Source organism: Rhinatrema bivittatum, chromosome 3, assembly GCF_901001135.1.
Source record: "Rhinatrema bivittatum chromosome 3, aRhiBiv1.1, whole genome shotgun sequence".
NCBI classification, from domain to species: domain Eukaryota; kingdom Metazoa; phylum Chordata; class Amphibia; order Gymnophiona; family Rhinatrematidae; genus Rhinatrema; species Rhinatrema bivittatum.
In genome coordinates, this window is record NC_042617.1 from 341,997,121 (window position 1) to 342,018,222 (window position 21,102).

The 21,102-nt window shown below is 44.6% G+C and overlaps 1 protein-coding gene across 1 annotated transcript in view; it reads left to right on the top strand.

Moving 5' to 3' along the window:
- USP45 (ubiquitin specific peptidase 45) overlaps positions 1 to 21,102 on the top strand; it is a 204,974-nt gene that overhangs the window by 168,151 nt on the left and 15,721 nt on the right. Inside the window, exons 14-17 of the mRNA XM_029595369.1 lie at positions 1,261 to 1,894; positions 8,381 to 8,478; positions 18,820 to 18,906; positions 20,581 to 20,734. Of these exons, the coding sequence (XP_029451229.1) occupies positions 1,261 to 1,894; positions 8,381 to 8,478; positions 18,820 to 18,906; positions 20,581 to 20,734 (973 nt within the window). The remainder of the gene's footprint in view (positions 1 to 1,260; positions 1,895 to 8,380; positions 8,479 to 18,819; positions 18,907 to 20,580; positions 20,735 to 21,102) is intronic.

A 21,102-nucleotide genomic window follows, 5' to 3' on the forward strand; every position in this document is an offset into this window, starting at 1 on the left:
CAAGAGGATGATAGTGCTATCAACTTGACATTTAGAGACAGGCTGGCTACTTTATTGTGCTTCATTTATTCTGAGGGATTGATTGATAGGATCTGACTCTAGTTCGTGATATCCATGGTAAATAAAAGTGGAGTTGTACACAACTATTAACAGAGGTTGTATGGGTCACGAATCCACAGTATCGTTCCCTGCCCCCCTTGTCTAACTGTTGAAGGAATTGTGTTGCCATTGAAATCAGAAACTAGAGTTCTTGGGGCTGTTTTGGATGCTGATCGTTCTCTTCCAAGCCATATTAAGAATTCAGTGCGGTCCTGCTTTCCCCAGTTACACACGATCTGTAACTTGTGCCTTTCTCTCCCCATAGGATCATTTGGCAACCGTGATCCATGTGTTAGCCATGGACCGCTCAGATTACTGTAACTCACCACATGCAGGGCTCAAATCCTCCTCTATTGCAGAGTTTGCAGTTTATTCAGAGTACTGTGCAGTTTAACAACTCCAACCTTGAGTTTTCTTTAACTGGCTTTCAGGTCGTTTAAAAATTTTACCTTTGTTTTTGAATCTTTGCATGGTCAGTGCCCTAGTACCTAAAGGTTTGGGTGTCTCGATATATTTCCCAACAAGATGCCTGAGTGGCAGACGCCAGACTTAGAGGTCCACATTCAGCGGCATTTAGCCAGATAATTTGCAAGTTATCCGGCTAAATGCCAATTTTTGAATATTTCAAAGTTTAGCCAGGTAATCTATTATTCAACTGAAGTGTAGCCAGATAATATAGGGGTGTCCAGGGCAAGTTAAGTTAGCCAGATAATTTATCTGGCTAATTCCAATATTCAGACTTAGCTGGATAACTTATGCAGCCACTTCTGGTTGTGCCTTCGAGTAGTCCTAAAGTTAGTCGGATAAAGTTATCCAGGACTCACTTAAGATAGGTATATTTAGTGATGCATCTGTGCTGCTGAATGTCTCACCAAGGTGAACTGGACAAGTTTATGCAAATAAATAACTTTGCAAACCCCAAAGCTTTTTGAAAAGATGGTAAACTGTTTATTCATTTGATGGAGCTCACTATATAAAAAATAAAAAATCAAGCAGAAGCATATGTTATGGTTTTTAACCTAGCTTGTCCTGAGTGTGGTTTTTCTGAGTGGAAACTGCTGCAGGTGTTCCTTTGTCTTGTGGTATCTGATTAACTTTTGTTACCACATGAGAATTTTTTGGTGGTGATTTGATGTGTTCCGATTTTTTTTTTTTTTACAGAACCAGTTGAATCAGGAGCGGAGACTGGCAAGGATACCCTCCTGTAGCGATGAAGAAAGGAGCCCCGTGATCATACAGGACGACGGTGACGTGCAAAAGCTGGAGGATAGCTGTGCCCCCCTGCATCCGGAGGACAGGACAGAGACCAGGCAGTCCACGGTGGTGGGCAGCCAGTCCGATGGCAGCGAGCGAGGGGAGGGCAGTCGCTCGGAGAGCAGCGTGGATGCAGACAGCGAGGCCTCGGAATGCGAAAGCGCCTCTAAGCAGCCCGCTCCCGGGAGCGCCGTCCCCGCGTCAGCTGGTGATGCTCGCCAAGTGCCTGTCAATGGCAGAGCAAAGGACCGCGGCGGAGAGGCGCTCAGCAGCGCCGTTTCCAAACTCTGCATCCACCCAGCTGCTCAGGAAAACGCCGGTCTGTTGCGGGGACTCGCAAACAACCCCACCTTGACTCAGAGCCCCCAGGCGGCTTTCCAGACCCTTTCCCAGGCCTATGTCACCAGCTCCAAAGAGTGCTCTGTTCAGTCCTGCCTCTACCAGTTCACCTCCGTGGAGCTGCTGATCGGGAACAACAAACTTCTGTGTGAGACCTGCACGGAGAGGAGGCAGAAATACCAAAAAAACACTAACCCCACTGGTACCTAAGATTCTCTATTTACTTGCTTTATTTTACTGTTATAGAGTGCACTAAATTAGGCACAACAGATGGCATACAAGTACAATGAATCCCTGCCCTGAAGAGGTTAGCTTAGCTTGCCCTTGTTAATAGCAAATATCAGAGCCTGAAGCAAATATCAGTGCCTGAACGAGGGTCCTTGCGGTCATCTGGCTTATTGCTCACCCTCTTCCCTTATGTGAACGTTTTATGGGTAAAGTGACACCATTGAGGTTGGTAAATTAAAAAATTTGGAAATTGGTTCCATTTGTCTACATTGCACCAGCAAAGTTAGTTATTTATAAACCTTTTTTTTTTCTTCTGGTCCTAAGAAATCCTGTTCTCAGCGGATCACAATAGAAAAGCATATAAAATACATTCCTGTGAGACCTAATTAAACAGTAAAGGTTATGCACACTCAGCAGTGGAATCAGCCCACACCTTCTGAACTGCAGCTGTGTCTGGCTTCCTACAATGCACATGTCAGTTTATTGGGGAGCTCAGGCCAATTGTGCTCCACCGAAATGCGCCTCATTTTTGTTTTAATATGATGATCGCCCTACCAGGGGTACTTCTTAACACATTACTGGTGGCTTTCCTTTGCAGGACTTTTTTTTTTCTGTTTCTCCATTCTCCATTATACTCATTTACATGCTTGTGCAGTGCGGCATGCCATAATTTCACACCCCCCCCCCCCCCATCCCTTTCCCACCAGAGCTTTCACATTTTTATTAAAACAAAATGATTAAAAGACTAAAATAAGGTGAGGCATGAGCTTGTGGGGTATTACTGCGTTCTGGAGCTTTGTTGGAGGCTGCATACACCGTTCCGGGGGTGGGGGATCGTTTCCCTCCCCTGTCCTGTTGGCGCCTTCCCCGAGTCATCCTCATGCTGCGGCTGGCGCACTGTGCTGCCTGCGGGGAGGCTGTGTTGTGGCTCTCCCGATCCGGGCTTTGTGTTCAGTGCCTCCCCGGCAGGGAGGGGCCTTCTGAGCTGTGGCTGGGGTCCCTATCTAAGTCCCGCAGCACGGGGAAGAGAAGTGCCGCTCACAAGGACCCGGCCAACCTGTTCCTGCTGAGCCCAGGAACGGCGGCCATCTTGAATTCTTTTGCCAAAGCGTGGGCTCAGGGGGAGGGGACCTCCCCCCTGATCTCTCTCCAGTGCCCAGCAGTTTTGAAGGACCTCCAGGACCCGAGTCAGGACTTTCAGTGGACAAGCCCGAACCCCTGGAGGGGGTGGTGGGCAGTCAGTCTGCATTTTCCTTGGATTTTGTGCTGTTAATGCACAAGGCTTTCCTGGCTACCCAGGCTCAGCAGAGTGGGGGGGGGGGGGCGCAACAGGGACAGCCGGAGGGGCCTCCCAAGAAGGTTCCAAGGCGCCTAGAGACCCTTCAGGTCAGCAAGGTACGGGGCTCCTCGTTCCTGGGTCCGGACCCCTCAGGCGGCAGGTCTTCGGATGATCACTTGGCTCCCCCACTCCTTTCTGGGGTGGACCCAGACAAAGAGCTGGAAAAGGCGCTGCCTCTAGAGGGAGATGACCCGAAGGTTGTTTGGCTGTTCCACAGGGAGGAGTTGGACCCTCTCATCCCCTGGATCTTGTCGGAGCTTGGAGTGGAGTTCTCTTCGGAGGTCTCTTCCCAGGATTTGGTGGATCCAGTCCTGGCGGGGTTGTATGGCCCCGCCAAAACTTTTCCATTTCATCCCATGGTTCAGCAGCTGATGGTCCGGGAGTGGGATGCTCCGGAATCAGGTCTACGAGTGAGATGGGTCATGGACAAGCTTTATCCTTTGCCTGAGGAGACTTTGGAGCTTTTGAAGTTTCCCAAAGTGGATGTCTCCATATCGGCGGTAACGAAGAGAACCACAAACCCAGTTGCAGAGGCGGCGGCCCTCAAGGACCTCCAGGATAAGAAACTCGAGGTTCATCTGAAGTGGGTATTCGAAGTTTCGGTGCTTGGTGTCCGGGCAGCCGTTTGTAGCAGCTTCATGCTTCGGGCAGGACTCTGCTGAGTCCAGCAGTTATTGACTACCAAGGACCTTCTGCCTCAGGAATCAGTGCAGGCGGAACGCTTGAAGGCGGCGGTGGCATATGAGGCTGACGCCTTATATGATCTTCTTGCCCACCCCTGGTCTTCCTCCAAGACCAGGGGTGGGCAAGTCCGGTCCTCGAGGGCTGCAAACCAGTCTGGTTTTCAGGATACCCCTAATGAATATGCATGAAATAGATTTGCATACAACTGAGGCAGTGTGTATGCAGGTTTCTCTCATGCATATTCATTAAGGATATCCTGAAAACCCGACTGGTTTGCAGCCCTCGAGGACCAGAATTGCCCACCCCTGTCCAAGACCATGGTGTTGGCAGTTTCGGCGAGGAGGCTCCTATGGTTACGCAACTGGTCAGCCGACTTTTCCTCTAAAGCCCAGTTGAGTTCTTTACCTTTTAAGGGTAAGTTTCTCTTTGGCAAGGACTTGGAGCAATTGATCAAGTCATTGGGAGAAAACAAGGTTCACAAGCTCCTGGAGAATAAACCTCTGTTTTCGAAGAGGTTTCTTCCAACCCGTTCACCATTTTGAGGACAACGATGGTTTCAGCAGAGCAGGTTGTCGACTGTGGGATCTTAGTCCATCTTTAACTTGGACGACTAGCTGATTTGGGCGAAATCAGAACAGCAGTGCTCTCAGGCGGTGGCGTCTGTGCATCTGCGACTGTGCTCTCTGAGTTGGGTTGTCAACCTAGCCAAGAGTCACCTGTCTGTCGCAAATTCTGGAGTTTCTGTGGGCCCGATTCAATACTCGCCTGGGAAAGGTTTTCCTTTCGGAGGAGAGGAGCTGCAAGTTGCATGCCCAAGTACGGCTCCTGTTGCAAACCAGAGTGCCCAGGGTCTGGGACTATCTCCATGTTCTAGGCTCCATGGCTTCGACCTTGGAGCTGGTGCCATGGGCGTTTGCGCACATGAGGCCCCTGCAGAGTGCCTTGCTCTCCCGCTGGAATCTGTTGTCAGAACAATTTCATCGCTAGCTCCCACTTCCGGATGTCGCGAGATCCAGCCTCCGCTGGTGGTTGACTCCGGGCCACTTGGAACGCGGGGTGGACCTCAAAGCCCCACAATGGATGGTAGTGACCACTGATGCCAGTTTCTCCGGGTGGGGAGCAATATGCCAATCGCAAGTGGCTCAAGGTTGTTGGTCAGCGGAGGAGCGACTTGGTTGATTAATCGTCTGGAGACGCGAGCGGTGAAGTTAGCGCTCGAGCGGTTTCTCCCACTCCTGCACAACCAAGTGGTCCGAGTTCTGTCTGACAGTGTGACGACAGTGGCCTACATCAATCGGCAGGGCTGGTACCAAGAGCCGGCCGGTGGCTGTCGAAGCGCACAATCTTGATGACCTGGGTGGAACGTCATTTGAAGATGTTAGCGGTAACCTACTTGAAAGCCAAGACACAGCGATTCTTCAGCTGCAGAAGAGAGCACGGGGCAGAAGCCGTGGATGCGCTAGTGGTTCCCTGGCCTCGACGAGTCCTCCTGTATGTGTTCCCACCGTGGCCCCTCATAGGCAAGGTGATCAGGAGATTAGAGGCTCACCCGGACCCTGTAATCCTGGTTGCTCCGCAGTGGCCGCGTCGCCCATGGTAGGCGGATCTAAACAACCTGGCAGTCGACAGGACTCTGCGGTTCAACAACCTATCGAATTTCCTTCGTCAAGGTCCTATATTTTTCGATCAGGTGGATCGCTTTGTCTAGTGGCTTGGCTTCTGAGAGGAAGCAACAGAGGAAGAAAGGCTATCCAGAGTCTGCCATCTCTACCCTCTTGAGGGCACGTAAGCCCTCCACCTCCATGGTGTACATTCGAGTCTGGCGGGTCTTCGAGTCCTGGTGCAGGCCGTAGGGTCTTGACCCTCGCCAGGCTTCGGTGTCTTCAGTTCTCTTCTTCTTGTAGGATGGGCTTACGAAGGGATTATCATTCAACTCCTTGTGAGTCCACGTGGCAGCACTGGGGTGTCTGAGGGGCCACATTCCTGGGTCCACTCTCGCTGCTCATCCAGATTTGGTCCGTTTCCTCAGGGGAGCTAAGCATTTGCGCCGTCCGGTTCACAGAGTGTGTCCTTCCTGGAGCTTGAACCTAATCCTTAGGGCCTTGTGCAAACCACCTTTTGAGCTTCTCAGGAAAGTATCCTTAAAAGACCTCATGCTGAAGGTGGTCTTCTTAGTGGCCATTTGCTCAGCTCGTAGGGTTTCAGAGCTTTAGGCATTGTCCTGCAGGGGAACCATTCCTGCGAATTTCGGACTCAGGGGTGTCATTGAGAACGGTTCTGTCTTTCTTGCCCAAGATAATCTCTGCTTTTCATGTGAGTCAGTCTGTGGAATTCCCTGCCTTTACAGACCTGGACCTTACGTCCTCACAGGCTAGGGATTTGAGACACCTGGATGTCAGGAGGGCTATTCTGCAGTATCTGGAGGTCACTAATAGTTTTTGCTTGTCCGATCATCTTTTCGTCCTGTGGCATGGCCCGAAGAAAGGGGTTACCAAGCTTCGGAGGCCACCATAGCGAGGTGGCTCAAGGAGGCTATTGCATCTTCTTATATCGGCCGTGGTCGCCTGGTTCTGGAAGGTTTGTGGGCTCATTCTACATGTTCCCAGGCGGCTTCCTGGGCTGAATGCCAGCTGGTCTCCCTGCAGGAAATTTGCAGGGAGACCAGCCACCTGGAAATCCTTACACACCTTTGCTAGACACTACCGGTTGGACATCCGGGCTCTGGACATCAGCCATTTTGGGGAGAGTGTGTTTCGAGCAGGACTCTCCATGTCCCACCCTCATTAGGGGAAGCTTGGGTTCATCCCAGGTGCCTGGACTGATCCGGGTATGTACAGGGAAAAGAAAATTGGGTCTTACCTGCTAATTTTCGTTCCTGTAGTACCACGGATCAGTCCAGATGCCCACCAGTATAGGAAGTTGGCATCTTTGGAGAGTCTGCTCGATTTCTGATGTTGGTCTCTCTCTTCATTGAGGTTTGGCATAGATGCTGCAGATAATTAGACAACTAGTTATTCCTTTTGTTCAATTGTTCCTACTCCTCTGCTCGTTCGGGAGGGAAAGAGTTTAGCGTTCAATTTGGTTTGTTTTTCAATGTTGTTGGGCTTGGGTACTGATTAATACTGAAGAGTCCCAGGTGACACACCAGGCTATGAGGCGGAGCCTCTGAAACTTTGTCTGTCTCCATCTGCTGGAAGGGAGGCAAAACTCAGGTGTCTGGACTGATCCGTGGTATTACAGGAACGAAAATTAGCAGGTAAGACCCAATTTTCTTATAAATTCCTGCAATCTAATATTATAATAGGTTTTTGTTTGTCCTGAATATGGAAAAGGCTGCTGGACCAGCAATGGCCACAAGGCTGTCAGTATAACAGATAAATGAGAGACTGCAGCACCAGCAGTGACCACAGAATGTCAGTATTTACTATTTTTATTTCACGGAGGAGGGAAGGCCAGAGGAGTATAAAGACAAGGCAGAAAGAAGGAAAGGCGCAGAGCAGGGAAGAAAAGACAGAGGAGCATGAAGGAGAGGAGGACAGAGAGGGAGATTGGAGCCAAGAAAAGAAAGGAAGGGGAGTTACAGAGGAGAGAAGCACAGGAGAAAGGACAGAGGGGAACATAGAGAATCTGCACAGAGGAGAAAGTCATAGGAAGCAAAGGGGTAGAAGGACAAAGGAGCACAGAGGGAGAGGGGGAAGAGGTATCACTTAACAGGGTGGGAGGGAAAAAGTACCCTTCATGGGAGAGGGGAGCGAAGAGGGGAGAGGAAGGTAGCACTGATGGGTTGATCAGACTTTCATAGTCAATGGCTTTAAAAAGTCACAAGGCCAGACTTTTCACAAAATGTGTGTTTCTGTTCCTAAGCCTGGCTTTCACCCCGGCGGCTTTCCGAGACATGTTGATTCTGTTAAACTCTTCAGGGAAAGCCTTGCCAGAAATCCTTTATTTTTACAATTACTGTGCCAGATGTTTTGTGCTAGTTCAGAACTGCTTACTTAGGTCCCTGAAACTGATCCTGGATAGTACAGTTGAAGGGTAGTATGCTTGGGGACCTTCGTTTTCATTTTATTTTGCCCAGGAATTTCAGTGTTTTATTATAACCAACAAAAATGGGAGAAAAATCAGTAGAAAAAAAAATGACTCTCTATCCACTGATTTCCTCCCATTTTTGTTCTTGTGGTAATAAACCCTGATAAATTCCCAGGAAAAATAAAATAAAAACTAAAAATGAAGCTCCTTAAGCAGGGTTTAACACCATCTAATGTCAGAGGAGGTGTATTGACATTAGATTCAGAGCCTGAATCTAAACAAAAAAAAAAAGCGCATGATTTTCTAAAGGTTTTTTCCTAGTACAGGCAGGATTTATGTGTGAATATATTTTTTAAGTATTTTTGCTTCTGTGTATTGCATTTTATTCTGCGTTTGTATCCCACACAGAGAAGAGAGAACAACACTCGTACACCAACGCCAGGAAACAGCTGCTGATCTCTGCAGCCCCAGCTATCTTAGTTCTCCACCTGAAAAGATTCCACCAGGTAAGAGCAAACCTAACGTCCCCTGTACCAGGAGGAGAGCCCTCGGACTCTCTAATGCGCTTAATTGCTTGCCTGTAAATTAGAAAAGAAACTCAATTGCTTTCCTCCTTGCAGTCTACATGCGTAGAAGTGAAGGGGTGGGTTTTCAGTAGGGGTCCAGCTCCCTAGCTGTGGCGTTTGGTGGCCTGGATGCCCGTGGGGGCCCAGGGAAGTGTTCACAGGTTTGGTGGTGGGGAGGGCTTAGCTGCCTAGCACTGATTTTCAGTGCCATGTGACTGTTTAGCCACTAACCCACAGTGCAAAAAAAAAAAAAAAGGGTAGTCCTAAGTCTCTAGGTGGACAGATTTTTGACGCTTAGATGTAGACCCATGAAAATTAGACTAAGATGGCTGGGTAAGTTTTAGCCAGCGCTCGGGGATTGGCTGAAAATTGCCCGTCAAGCTTCTAATGAAGCATTAACCTTTTAGGTACCAACATTCCACAAGTGGAACATTTTTTCATATACTTTTAATTACTTGCAAATTTTTTTATACCATATTTGGGTCTAGTTAACTAAGATATGTAAAAAGGGGCATCGGGAAATAATTCCTTCAATGAGCAGGATCTAAAAGGTTAAGGAACAAAATAATTCCAGTATATTCAAAGATATAAGCGCCATCGTGGGGGGGGGGGGGGGGGGGGGGGGGGAGTTTGGACCACTGGACTCAGCACAGTAAGTGGCCCGAAAGGCCCGAGGAGGCTGGCAGCAGTGCCCCTCCCACCTCCCCACCCCACCCCCAGGCAACCTGATTTCTCTTTAAATTGAATACCCTCTCCTCGTGCCCCTTCATCAGTCACCCACCCCCACACTAACCCCAACCCTCTTGCTCTTGCCTGTGCCATATAAATGTCCGAGGCTGCGTTGCCTTGGCAACAATGCTGGTAACTGGAGCGGTACATCCATACCGCAGTGCAGGCAAGAGCAGGAGGGCTGGGATTAGCTTGGGATGGGTGGTTGATGAAGTGGTGATGGGGGGGGGGGGGGGGGGGGGATCAAGTTGGGAGGATTGGGGTGGCTGGCCTGCCTCCATGAGCCTTTCAGGGTCACCACCATTTCCTAGCATTATAGGGAGAGAGGAGGACACAGGCTCGCTGGCCCAGTCTCTACCCCCCCATTGGCATATTCTTTTAATACAGCCGCATATGCTGTCAACGCTATCTGGAAAACACGTTCCCGGATTACTTTAATTCTGTTCCTTGGGGCATCTAGAGTTAGCCAAAAAACGTATTTGGCTAATTCCAGATATCATACTTAGCCAGATAAGTTTCCCAGCTAACTCATCCCTGCCCTAGAATGTTTCCAAGAACACCACTGATTTGTTCGGCTAAATTTTAGCCTGATGGTGACTAATCTAGCTGAAATTTAGCCAGAGGAGTATCACTATTATCCAGATAAATGCCTTTGAATAGCTGCTCCAATATTTGTTCTAACTGTCAACTGATTTTTGTAGAGTAAATTATTTGCAAATACTGTCGCATTAAGCTAAATCCCTCCAGGATCAGGTTTTGGAATTTTGAGATTTTTAACAATTTTCTTATACCTTGGCCCTACCTTTATCCTTCCACTGGCCCTCGCACTGCCTTTCCCTGTAAGAGGAAGCACAGGCAGTGCAATGGATGGCTGAAGAAATGTTACCTCAGGACCAGTGGTGATTTTCTGCTAGGCCACTAACCCAGTTCCTTTTTGAACTTTCATTTTTTTCCCTCTTGGGAAAAATGAGAAGGTGGAGGCTGCTGCTGGATCTCACCTGGTACCTTTTTTATTTAGAAAACTCTCACTGCATAGGAGTAAACATAAGAACTACCACACTGGGTCCATCAAGCCAGTACCTTGTTTTCCAGCAGTGGCAAATCCGGGTCACAAGTGACTGGCAGGATCTCAAATAGTAGTGCCTTGCTTCCAGTCAGACCAGTCCAGACGAATGGGTTATTGTCGCCAACCAGCCAATGGAGACAGATTAACAGGTTCACTGACGTTACTCCTTATATGCACCCGTGCAGACCTCAACCTGCCAGTATTTTGTCTCCAGCAGATGGTACGTTGAGTATCCTGTGCTATGAACCGAAGCGTGGTTAGGCTAGATAGGAGAAACTCTAGAGAGCGGCTCCCAAGATGAAAGTCTAGTACTCTCTCCCTTGGTTCAGCCTAGCTTGGGAGCAGGTTAAATTACTTCATTAGGCAGCCCCTGAGTTGAAAGCCTAGTGCTCCCTCCCTCAGTTGAGCAGGACCTGGTGGCTTCCATTTGCTCATGAGGACTAGAGTGCCTTTTTTTTTTTTTTCTTCTTCTTCCTCTCCTCTTCCTGCTGGCATTTTTTGTGCCAGCTCTTTGTTGTCAAAGTTTAAAAAAAAAATTTCAGAAAAGTGATCAGATTGCAAGAAAGAGACAGCTGCCGGGAACCTGTGCAAGGATCCTCTGAGTGAGTTTTAACTTTCTCCATCTCGCCGGGCCGTGACTTTGTGTATTCTGAGGGGAGTAGGGGGAAGTCGTGGCTGGCTTAGCTGCTGGGCGAAGTGGCAAGGCTCTGCCGAGGGTGCTTGGAAGGGAGGGAAACATCACAGGGAAGCGAATTTGGCTCTCTGGGGGAGGACTGTTTCAGCAGGGCTGTCCGGATGGTCAATTCCCACTGGAGAAAGGAACACCGCAGCAGGAACTGTGGCCGTTTTGGGCATGCAAGAAGCAGGAAAGGAGCTGATATTGCCATCCCTTAGCCCCACGAAGCAAGAGCCTGAATTTGAAACTACAAAAAAAAAAAAAAAAAAAGGATCAATTTCTTTTCCCTTTGCTTTGGAAGCTTCTTCCATGGCTTGGGCCTGGGAAACTGATAAGTATGGGGGTGACTTGTATGGCGTGGCAGATACTACCATAAGCTTGCTGGCCAGACTGGATGGGACTGTTTGGTCCTTTTCTCCCTTCATTTCTATATTCTGTACATCTACTGGGTTCTTAAAATGCTTGCAGCAAGCTTTTCAGATTGGACAAATTTCAGTCTCAGAGTCCGCCCTGGGTTTTTCTTCTCCTTTTGAGATGGTTGGGGAAACCAAAAGGTGCAAGAAAGTGGGGAGGATTTGGAGATAGAAGATGTTTCCTCTGGATCTGAAGATTCTCTGGGGGACTGTAGAAGGCTGAAAGAAACTAGCAGTGAAAGGGATATGAAATAAGGGGAAATTCCTCCAGCTGGGGAGGGCATTTCTTCCATGGTTCACCTCTTTCACAGGGAGGTGCTTTCTTCCTTGATTTCTCAAGCATTGCAGAGATGATGGAGGAGCAGGAAGCTTCCACTTCTTCGAAGGACCCTATTATGGTCAGTATAAGACAGCTCTCTAAATCTTTTCCTCTGCATAAGGCAGTGAGGGATTTAACTTATATGGAGTGGGTCTCACAAGAGGCTAGTTTTAAAGGGGGCTATCTTTACCCAAAATATACCCCTTAGTAGCTCAGAAGAAAGTTTTAGGTTTCCTAAAGTAGACACTTTTGGTTTCTTCTGTCACTAAGAGAGCTGCCGTCCCGGTGGAAGGAGGGACAGCACTAAAAGATGCACAGGGCAGAAAGATTGAGTCGGAGGTAAAGCAAGCATTTGAAGCTTCTCGTATGATGCTCCAGACAGCAGTATATAGTTGCTTCATTGCTACATGTGGGATGCGTCTGGATCAGTGGGTGCGGAAGGAACTGTTGGAGTCTGGAGTGAAGTTATTGAAAAAACTTCTCTCTTGGAACAGAGTGCAAAGTATCTAGCAGATGCTTCCTTTGATTTGGTGCATTCTTCAGCAAGAAGTATGGCTTCCACAGTAGCGGCAAGAAGGTTGCTCTGGCTGTGGAACTGGTCTGCTGACTCCGTTTCTAAGAGCAATGTGACAAAACTTCCTTTTGGCTCCCAAAGCTTCTGGAAGTTGGGCCTAAAAATGTGTTGCGCATGACACAGATCTGCAATAGGTTCTGTGATACCAGAAGACCAAAGCAGGAGTTGTCCTAAGTGCACATAAGGCTCACCCTTTTAGCAGATTTCAGTAATTTCTCTCTGCCAATAGAGGTGGTAGGGACAGACCTTGGGACCGACTGGGTCCTCCTGTGGTCCTCAATGAGTATTTGGGGACTCAGTCTCCGGAGATAGAGGGAGGATGGCATTAGTTCTAGATGACACTTATCTCATTCTTATCAGAGTTGAGTCCAAATCACTTCAGATCAGTGAGTCAATGAGAAAATTTGAGACAATTATACCTTGAAATTCTCCTGTCCTATTTCAGATGCTTTTATGTTTTTCCCTTTTCGCTCCATCACAAAGACGGAGGCAATGAGGACTACTCTTGAGAGGTTCCTAGGCTTGCAGGTGTCTATCCCAGTCCTGAGATCTCGAAGGGATCAGGAGTGGTATTGTATTTACTTCATGGTTCTCAAAAAGGATGGTTCCTTTTGCTTATTCTGGATTTGAATCACCTCAACAAGTTTCTCAAGGTATATCATTTCAGGGAGGAAATGCTAAAATTGGTCATAATGGCGATGCTGAAGGGGGTGTTTGTGACTTCATTACACTTTACAGAGGCTTATATGAACATTCCTATAAGAAAATGACATCAAAGATTGCTTCGTTTTGCCATGCTAGAAGGTCATTTTCAATTTCAAACCCTGTCTTTCAGACTGGCTATGGCCCCCAGAACCTTTTATAAATTGATGGTGGTAGTGGGGGCTGCACTACAAAAGGGAAACTTGATACATCCTAACCTAGACAATTGACTCATAAGAGCAAAATCAGAGTAGGAGAGTATACTTGCCATCAAGAGGGGAGGTACAGTTTTTTGAAGAAGATAAGTTGAGTGGTAAACTTTAAAAAAAAACCAAAAAAAACCCATTTCTGCCTTTAAAAGCCTGGGTGCACTGTTTGACATGAAGCTGGGTCAGGTTCGTTTGATGGAGCAATTAATTTAGAAATTAAAACAGCATGGACATTGATAATACTCAGGAATCCGACTGCATGGATTTATCGTCAGCTTCTGGGCTCTATGGTAGTGGCATTAGTTCTAGTCCCTTGGGCCCCTTCAGAGAACCCTGTTATTCAGGTGGGATTCTCAATCACAGAATTACTGTGTGAGGATACCACTGTCGCATCTGGTCAAAGCCAGTTTAGGAGAACAGATGAGTTTTAGGTTTTTTGGGGTTTTTTTAAATTCTTTCAGGTTGGAAATCTACTTTAGAGAATCTGGAATGGAGTATCCATAATGAACCGGCAACTGAGAATGCGCGTTTCCTAGTTATATCAAGCTTGCTAGACGGATTGAGGGAACTTCGAGTAGGCATTTGTTTAGGAATCGCAGGTGTCTGTCTGGTTGATATTTATTTATTTATTTCAGATTTTTATATACCGGCATTCGAGACAGCAGTCACATCATGCTGGTTCACATAGAACAGGGGTGCATAGTAAACATAACTATAACAATGGTGCTGAAAAGGCAGTTACATATAACAGGGTGATAAGAACTTGGCTGAGAAGGAAAAGAAAGGACAGGTTATTAATTCACACAGGTAAACGATAGAAGATATGGTTAATCAAGGTGTAGTTGGAGATTAGTTGACCATGTTGGCGTCCGGGAAAGCTTGTATGAATATCCAGGTCTTTAGTCTTTTTTTGAAGGTTGAGATGCATGGTTTTGTTCTGAGATTTGAGGGGATGGAGTTCCATAACGGTGGAATGGCTGTAGAGAAAGCCCGGTCTCTTAGTGTGCAGTGTCTAGTAGATTTGGACGGTGGTACCTGTAGCGATCCCTTGTATGCATCTCTTGTCGGTCTTGACGAATTGTGTAGTTGGAGAGGGATCTGTAGGTCAATGGAAGAGAGGAGCACAGCCATATGGATGAATGTGTATGATGCATAACATTTTATATTGAATTCTGAACTTAACAGGAAGCCAGTGGAGGGAGAAAAGAACTGGTGAAATATGATCTTTCTTGGGAAGTGCCTGTTAAGATTCAGGCGGCAGGGCTTTGAATCAATTGCAGAGGGTGAAGAACATAATCAGGGAGGCCAAGGTAAAGTGCATTGCAGTAATCTAGACCACTGAACAACAAGGATTGCAACAAAGTATGAAAATTGTCGATGAAAAGTAAGGGGGGGGGGGGGGGGCGGGGGCAGACGTTTTAGTAAATTAATTTTGAAAAGAGTTCCTTACAATTGTCGCTATATGATATGACAGAAATATTAGTGGATGTTCCTGAAAAATATTATGTAAAGACAATATATGCTAGTGTCTGCGAATGGAATCGACCATTTTCAAAGCTTTGTCCGAATATTTTAATACACACACTGGTCGATGTTCCGTGCATTTCGTTTTGTAGGCAAGGAGGAAAGTCCTTCTGAACATAAGGCTCTCTTATATGCCGCCTTCACAGTTGAATGGGAAAAGCCTCATTCAGTAAACATGGCTTTTAAAATGTGTGCCTGTTTTTTTGAATTAAGCTGTATTAGAACAAATTCTGCAAATTCTAAAAAAAACAAAAACTGTCCACTGAAAGTTTTAATTTTTGTTGTACGCAGATGATGGCTGGTGAATTCTAGAAGGTTGTTTTGAGCTGTGGATTTTCTATATACAGTAGTATGAAATTCACCACATTCATATACTACCAATACATCCAGATAGGAAATACAGGACGGACACATGCCACAACATGGTGAATTGGAGATTCTCATCTAAATTAACCATGTGTGCAAAGATAGTCATTCAGTTTCAGTCCAGACCATAACACAAAAATGCCATCGCTGTATCTATACCAGGTAGTGATATGCTTAGACCTCTTCAGACTTACCCACATAAAGATTGGCAATACTGGGTGCCATGGGGGACTCCATGGCTATCCCATGAGTTTGGATGGAAAACTGATCGTTAGACTTAAAATAATTATTGTGTAAGATTATCTCAAAAATCTCCAAAATGTACTAGGAATTATTTGAGGATGAGGTCTTGTGGACATCACTCTAGAAATTACATCCAGTGCTCTGTCCTGTGGGATGTTGGAATTCAAGGGGCAAATATCCATGGTAAACAAAAATATTAGTGGATCCTGTTATCTGGATTGTTTGTACATTTTTCAAGAAATGTGCTGTGTCCTATAAGCATGCCAGTAAAGCTTTCATAGCTGGTTGTCAAAACAAGTTCACAAAACTAGCAAAAATCCAACCATTGGTTGAAACCATGGGTCTGATAGGAGAATTGTTAAGGGATTTATGTATTTTAGACACAGATTAAATGACTTTAATGCATGGATGAAGGACCTGAAGAAATTTCTTTTCCTTGGAAGTCAAAAAAGATGCTTGTTGGTATAGAACATCTAATTCATTTTGTAGGCACTGTATCAAATCTTCCACAACTGATCTGTAAAAATTGTCATCTGACAAACATAACAGTGAGGCATTCTTATAAGTGTCGGTTTCTTGAAAGATCACACCGCCGCCCTTATCAGCTGTTTTTATGATCACATTTTTTCTGCTGGAAGAAATCCTTAATGCCTCAAATTCAGACTTATTCAAATTGTGGAAAACTTTACTCTCTTTTTGATTCCAACTGCGAGAGGTCTTGGAGGACAAGGTCCCTAAAGGTTTGAATACGCGCATCTAACGGTCCTATTGGATTTCACAACGATCTGCTTCTAACAATGGACATATTAGAGGTTGTCAATGTAGACTGAGAAAAAAGAAAAGTTTGATACTCAAAATTCTAATAAACTTGTGAATAGAAATCCCACAAGTAAAAGGATCATGATGATTTGTTGGTACATACAATAATCCTTTCTCAAAGACCAGTCAATGCCACTGAAGAGAGGTTGATTATGTTCGATCGTTCTGAGTTTGTGAATGTGTTTATTGTTGCGGGATCTGTACCTGTTGAACATCCATCATTGGCCTTCCCCTAGAAAAGGGGGTTCACTGTGATGGACAATTCTATCATCTGTGAACTTTTCATAATCATCAGGATCACTTGAGGTTTCATCTGATGATATGTTAAACCTCACTCATTTGTGGTTTTTTTTGCGCTGTCAATACTGACAAAAGTCTGTCGATATACCTTATTGATTGAATAATTTTGTTTGTTGCTTCTGAACGTATTTATTTTGGTCTTCTAGATGGACGCACGAAATTGGTCCAGATTCTCGTTATCTTTCAATTGCAGTTCCAAAACGGATGCTGATAAGGTCTCTCTTAATTTTGATAATGCTTTAATGATTTGTGAAGCCAGTTTCTGTGTGTGTTCTATTATTAATAGTATGAAGGTCCTGTGAACACTTATTTAGTATCGCTATCCATTTAGATGTAAAATTTTGATTGTTAGCAAACAACATAGGTTCCTTTTGGATTCTTAGACCCTGAGGAATCATACCTTGATATGATATCCTCCTCAAGTGTGGCATTATGTAAATCAGTTCTTATAAAACATTTATTGAATCTAAGGTAATCTTCCCAGGAGGCGGATTGGTTAGAAAAAAAATTTTGAGTCCGAAAATGACGTCTCCTTAACATGTGTAGCTGTGTAACTAAAAGTTGACTTATATGGTGCCGTTGCCATGGTAAAAAAATATGTCCAGTACTGTACCAAACACCACTGGTGTATAAAGCACAGAGCATTAAGGTTAACATTGCAGGAATGCATCCCTCCAGCGCATGCTGAAGATAAGTTTCTGGTTTTATTTGCATACAAAATATATAAAATATAAATAATACCAACAAGCTAATAGTGAATGGACTCAATGTAGCAAAAAACTGTTCAGTAAATGAGCAGGGATATGATGATGATTTGTAAATTTATTAAATAAGTTAAAATTAGTGAATGAATTATGAGATAATCCCTGGCTCTCATACATATTTTTTGGTATATTCAATTATTATTCTACCTCTCTCACACTGAGTGGACATAGGTATTCCTAATTTAGCAAGTGATTTGATATATATATACAATTTATTGGTTTCACTCTATCTGTGGTGTTTGGTATAGTCAAGTCAGATGTGTATAAAATGTAGTTTGTTTTCCGATTGGTATTGTTCTGAGAAGCCCTCTGGTTGATTTGGGGTTTAAATTTCCAAAGTTAGCTTGTTACAGGTAATACTGGCAGACTGAGGTCAACATGGATGCATGTAAAGAGTGATATCAGCAACCTTATTAATCTTGTGTCCATCTGTTGGTTGGTGAGCATAACAAATTCATCTGAACTGGCCTGACTAGGTTCAAGAAAAGGAAATTATCAGGTAAGAACAAATATCTCCATAGATTACATTCTGCTTACACCCAGTGGTAAGCAGTGGCTTTCCCCTAGTCTTCCTAGTTAATAACTGTGTATGGACTTTTCCTCCAGAAACTTATCCAAACCTCTTTTGAACCCAACTACGCTGCCTACTGTTATCACATCCTTTGGCAATGAATTCCAGAGCTTAATTGTGTGTTGTGTGAAAAAATATTTTCTCTGATTTGTTTTAAATGTGCTACTTAGTAACTTCATGGAGTGTCGCTTAAGCCATTTTATTTTTTGAAAGAGAAAATAACCTATTCACATTTAGCCATTCTATTCACAGTAACTGAAACGAGCTTTCAGATTTTTTTTTACATAGACAAGGGTAGATATTCTATGCCACCTTACATTAAATAAGAATGGGCTGATCAGTAACAATGTCCATAATCAGAATTTTAAAATATTTACAGCCCCAAAATCACAATTGATAATCAAGTCTCCATTGAAACCTTAAACCTTCTCGGTCATGGCTTTGCTCATTTAGAGGTAATTTTCAAAGCCATTTAGGTGCATAAAATCTGGTTTTATTCATGTAAATGACTGGACTAAAATAATTAAGTAGTCTGGATTGAATGTGTGTAAAAGCACACCCGCAGCCTGGTTACATGTGTTCTTTTACGTCAACTGAGCAGACACATTACAGGGGCCGAAGATGAGGGCAGAGGCAGCAACATTCATATGCATGCATTGTGATATTTTTAAAAAGTAGGATGACTTCCCTGCAGAGGGGCAGACAGAGTCTGAATCTGGGAGCCCCAGATCAGTGCTCTCAGCCTGCAAAAGCACACCGTTCTCCTGCGGCCGTTCACTGTGAAAATCGAGATGGAAGATTAAAAAGCCTTGCTGCTCATATCGCGCTGTGCAGGGTCCTCTTTTGCACACCACTGTTCATTGCTCCCCCCAGTCCCTCCTTTCTTCTTAGTTGTAACTACCACTTTGTTTGAGCCCAGGTTTCTTTGGTTGGTTTATACAATGTGGAAGTCGAGCTTTGCCCTGCATTTATCTACAATTGAAATTAATCAACTCCTTTCTTCCAGGCCGGTTTCAGCCTACGAAAAATAAACAGACATGTGGATTTTCCACTTATCCTAGACTTGGCACCCTTCTGTTCAGCTTCCTGCAAGGTATGGTATATCAGAGATGAAGTTTTCTCCCTGTGTTTTTAGATATACAGATTTTAAATTTTTCTTTTGAGTAATTCATTTAGCAGATCCAACTCTCATGAAAGGAAACACTTTGAGGCCAATATTGAAAAAAAAAGTCTAAAATGGTTAATTTATCCAGCTAAAGGATAAACGTCCCGCTGAATATCCCCAAATAAAGTTTTCAGGCTAGCTTTGAATATCTCTGGTTAGGTTTAAAGTTATCCAGCTAAAGCTAATCAGATAACCTTGGACATAATTGACTGTGTGCAAAAGAATATCACCAATTAAGCGGCAGAGTAGAAAAAAAAGTGATGCACTGTCAGAATTTGCCAAACCGGTGAGAAGATCACCAAGTGGATCCCTAAACCTTTTATTTTTCAAGTGGGGAGTTGCTGGGCCCGGCAATGCCTATGTTTAATATATTGGGTGGGGGTATGGAAACCATACCACAGGCCCGTGTGTAACTTTTATATATATATTTTTTTTACTGCGCCACTTAACTTGCTATATTAGTTTAAATATAGCCAATTAAGTCTAAGTTATCCAGCCAATTGCAGCCTGATAATTTTAGGACTGCTGAGATATCCCTATAGTTATTAGACTAATTTAACCAAATGCAGCTGAAAAATGGCTGTTAGCTGCCCCAGAATTCACCTATGTCATCTGGCTAAAGTTTAGGAGGATAATGAGTTTTCTTGCTAAATGTTAGCTGGATAAGTGTCCTAGATATTTAATATTAGGTATTTAGCTACATAACCCACAAGAAAATGGAGTAGCAGCCTAGTAGTCAGAGCTGAAAACCAGGGAAGCCAAGGTTCAAATCTCACTGACATTCCTTGTGACCTTGAAGAAGTCACTTCACCCTGCATTGACTCAGGTACAAACCTAGTCCCTATTTACTAAGCAGTTTTTGTAACAGAAGATGGGAGAAGGCTTTTAGTAAATAAACCCCTTAGACTGTAAGCCCTTTGGGGACAGGGAAGTATCTAAGCCCCTGACTGTAACTTGCCTTGATCTATCAATGAAAAGGTGTGAGCTGAATAAATAGATAAAAAAAATAATAAAATGCCTTTGAATATGGACCCTTAAGAGTCAAATGTTTTTCAATATGGGAACTCAAGTTACAGAAATAAATACAAGAATATATTATACAGTTACTGATTTCTATTTTAAAAATGGAATGTTGGATAAAGTTATTAAATTAGGTCTGCAATGGTGGTAAATCTATTGTAGAAGGATATTTCAGATGTTCCTATAGTATATTAATTGTATTTAATTAGTAATATTACAATTTAATTATACAATTTTTTTGTTTTTTTAATCAGATTTTTTTAAAAACTGTTATATATACACACACATGGTCAAAAGAACAGATCAGCATGAGGGGGTCAGTACAGAATTATATGGGAAGGACCTGGGAAAAATGGCTGGAGAGCTTAAGGATCAGAATAGGCAAAAGCTTGTCTTAGAGAGGGAGGGCACCAAAGCAAGAGGCAGATTGTTTTTACAGTCAGGCGGAAGGAATACTGAGGGTGAGCACGGAGGGAGCAGGAGGGATTGTCATGAGGAAGGGGAGCTGGAGGGCGAGAGGAGCGGGACTGCGAAGTATACTGTTCCTGTTCTCTCCTTTTTCCTTTGGCATCATGGTAACAGAACGTGGCAGAAGAAGAGAGAGTTCTTTACAGCCTGTATGGGATCGTGGAGCACAGTGGCTCAATGAGAGGTGGCCACTACGCCGCTTACGTGAAAGTCCGAATGCCCTGCAAAAAACTGTTGGAGCACATCACCGGCACCAGACATGTTCAAGGTGAGATTTGCAGGAGATGTGTAAACTCTGAGGAAATGGTAAGTTCCCTGTACGTACCCGGATCAGCCCAGACTGCTGGGTTATGCCTCCCTTCCAGCAGATGGAGACAGAAAAACTTGAAGGACACCCCTGTAAGTACGGTGTGCCACCTGCAGCCCCCATTCAGTATTTCTCTGTCTCCAGCAGATGAAGGTGGCAGAACCTGCGGTCCTGGTCGATTGATTTAAAAAAAAAAAAAAAAAAAAGTTTGGTCTGGGTCAGGAATCCTCATTTTGTTGGTTAAAACAAAGTTTCTTTAAAAAAAAAAAAAAAAGTTGGAAAAAAAAATAGAGTGTCGACAAGGAAGATAGCAGCCGGGCTTCCCGAGG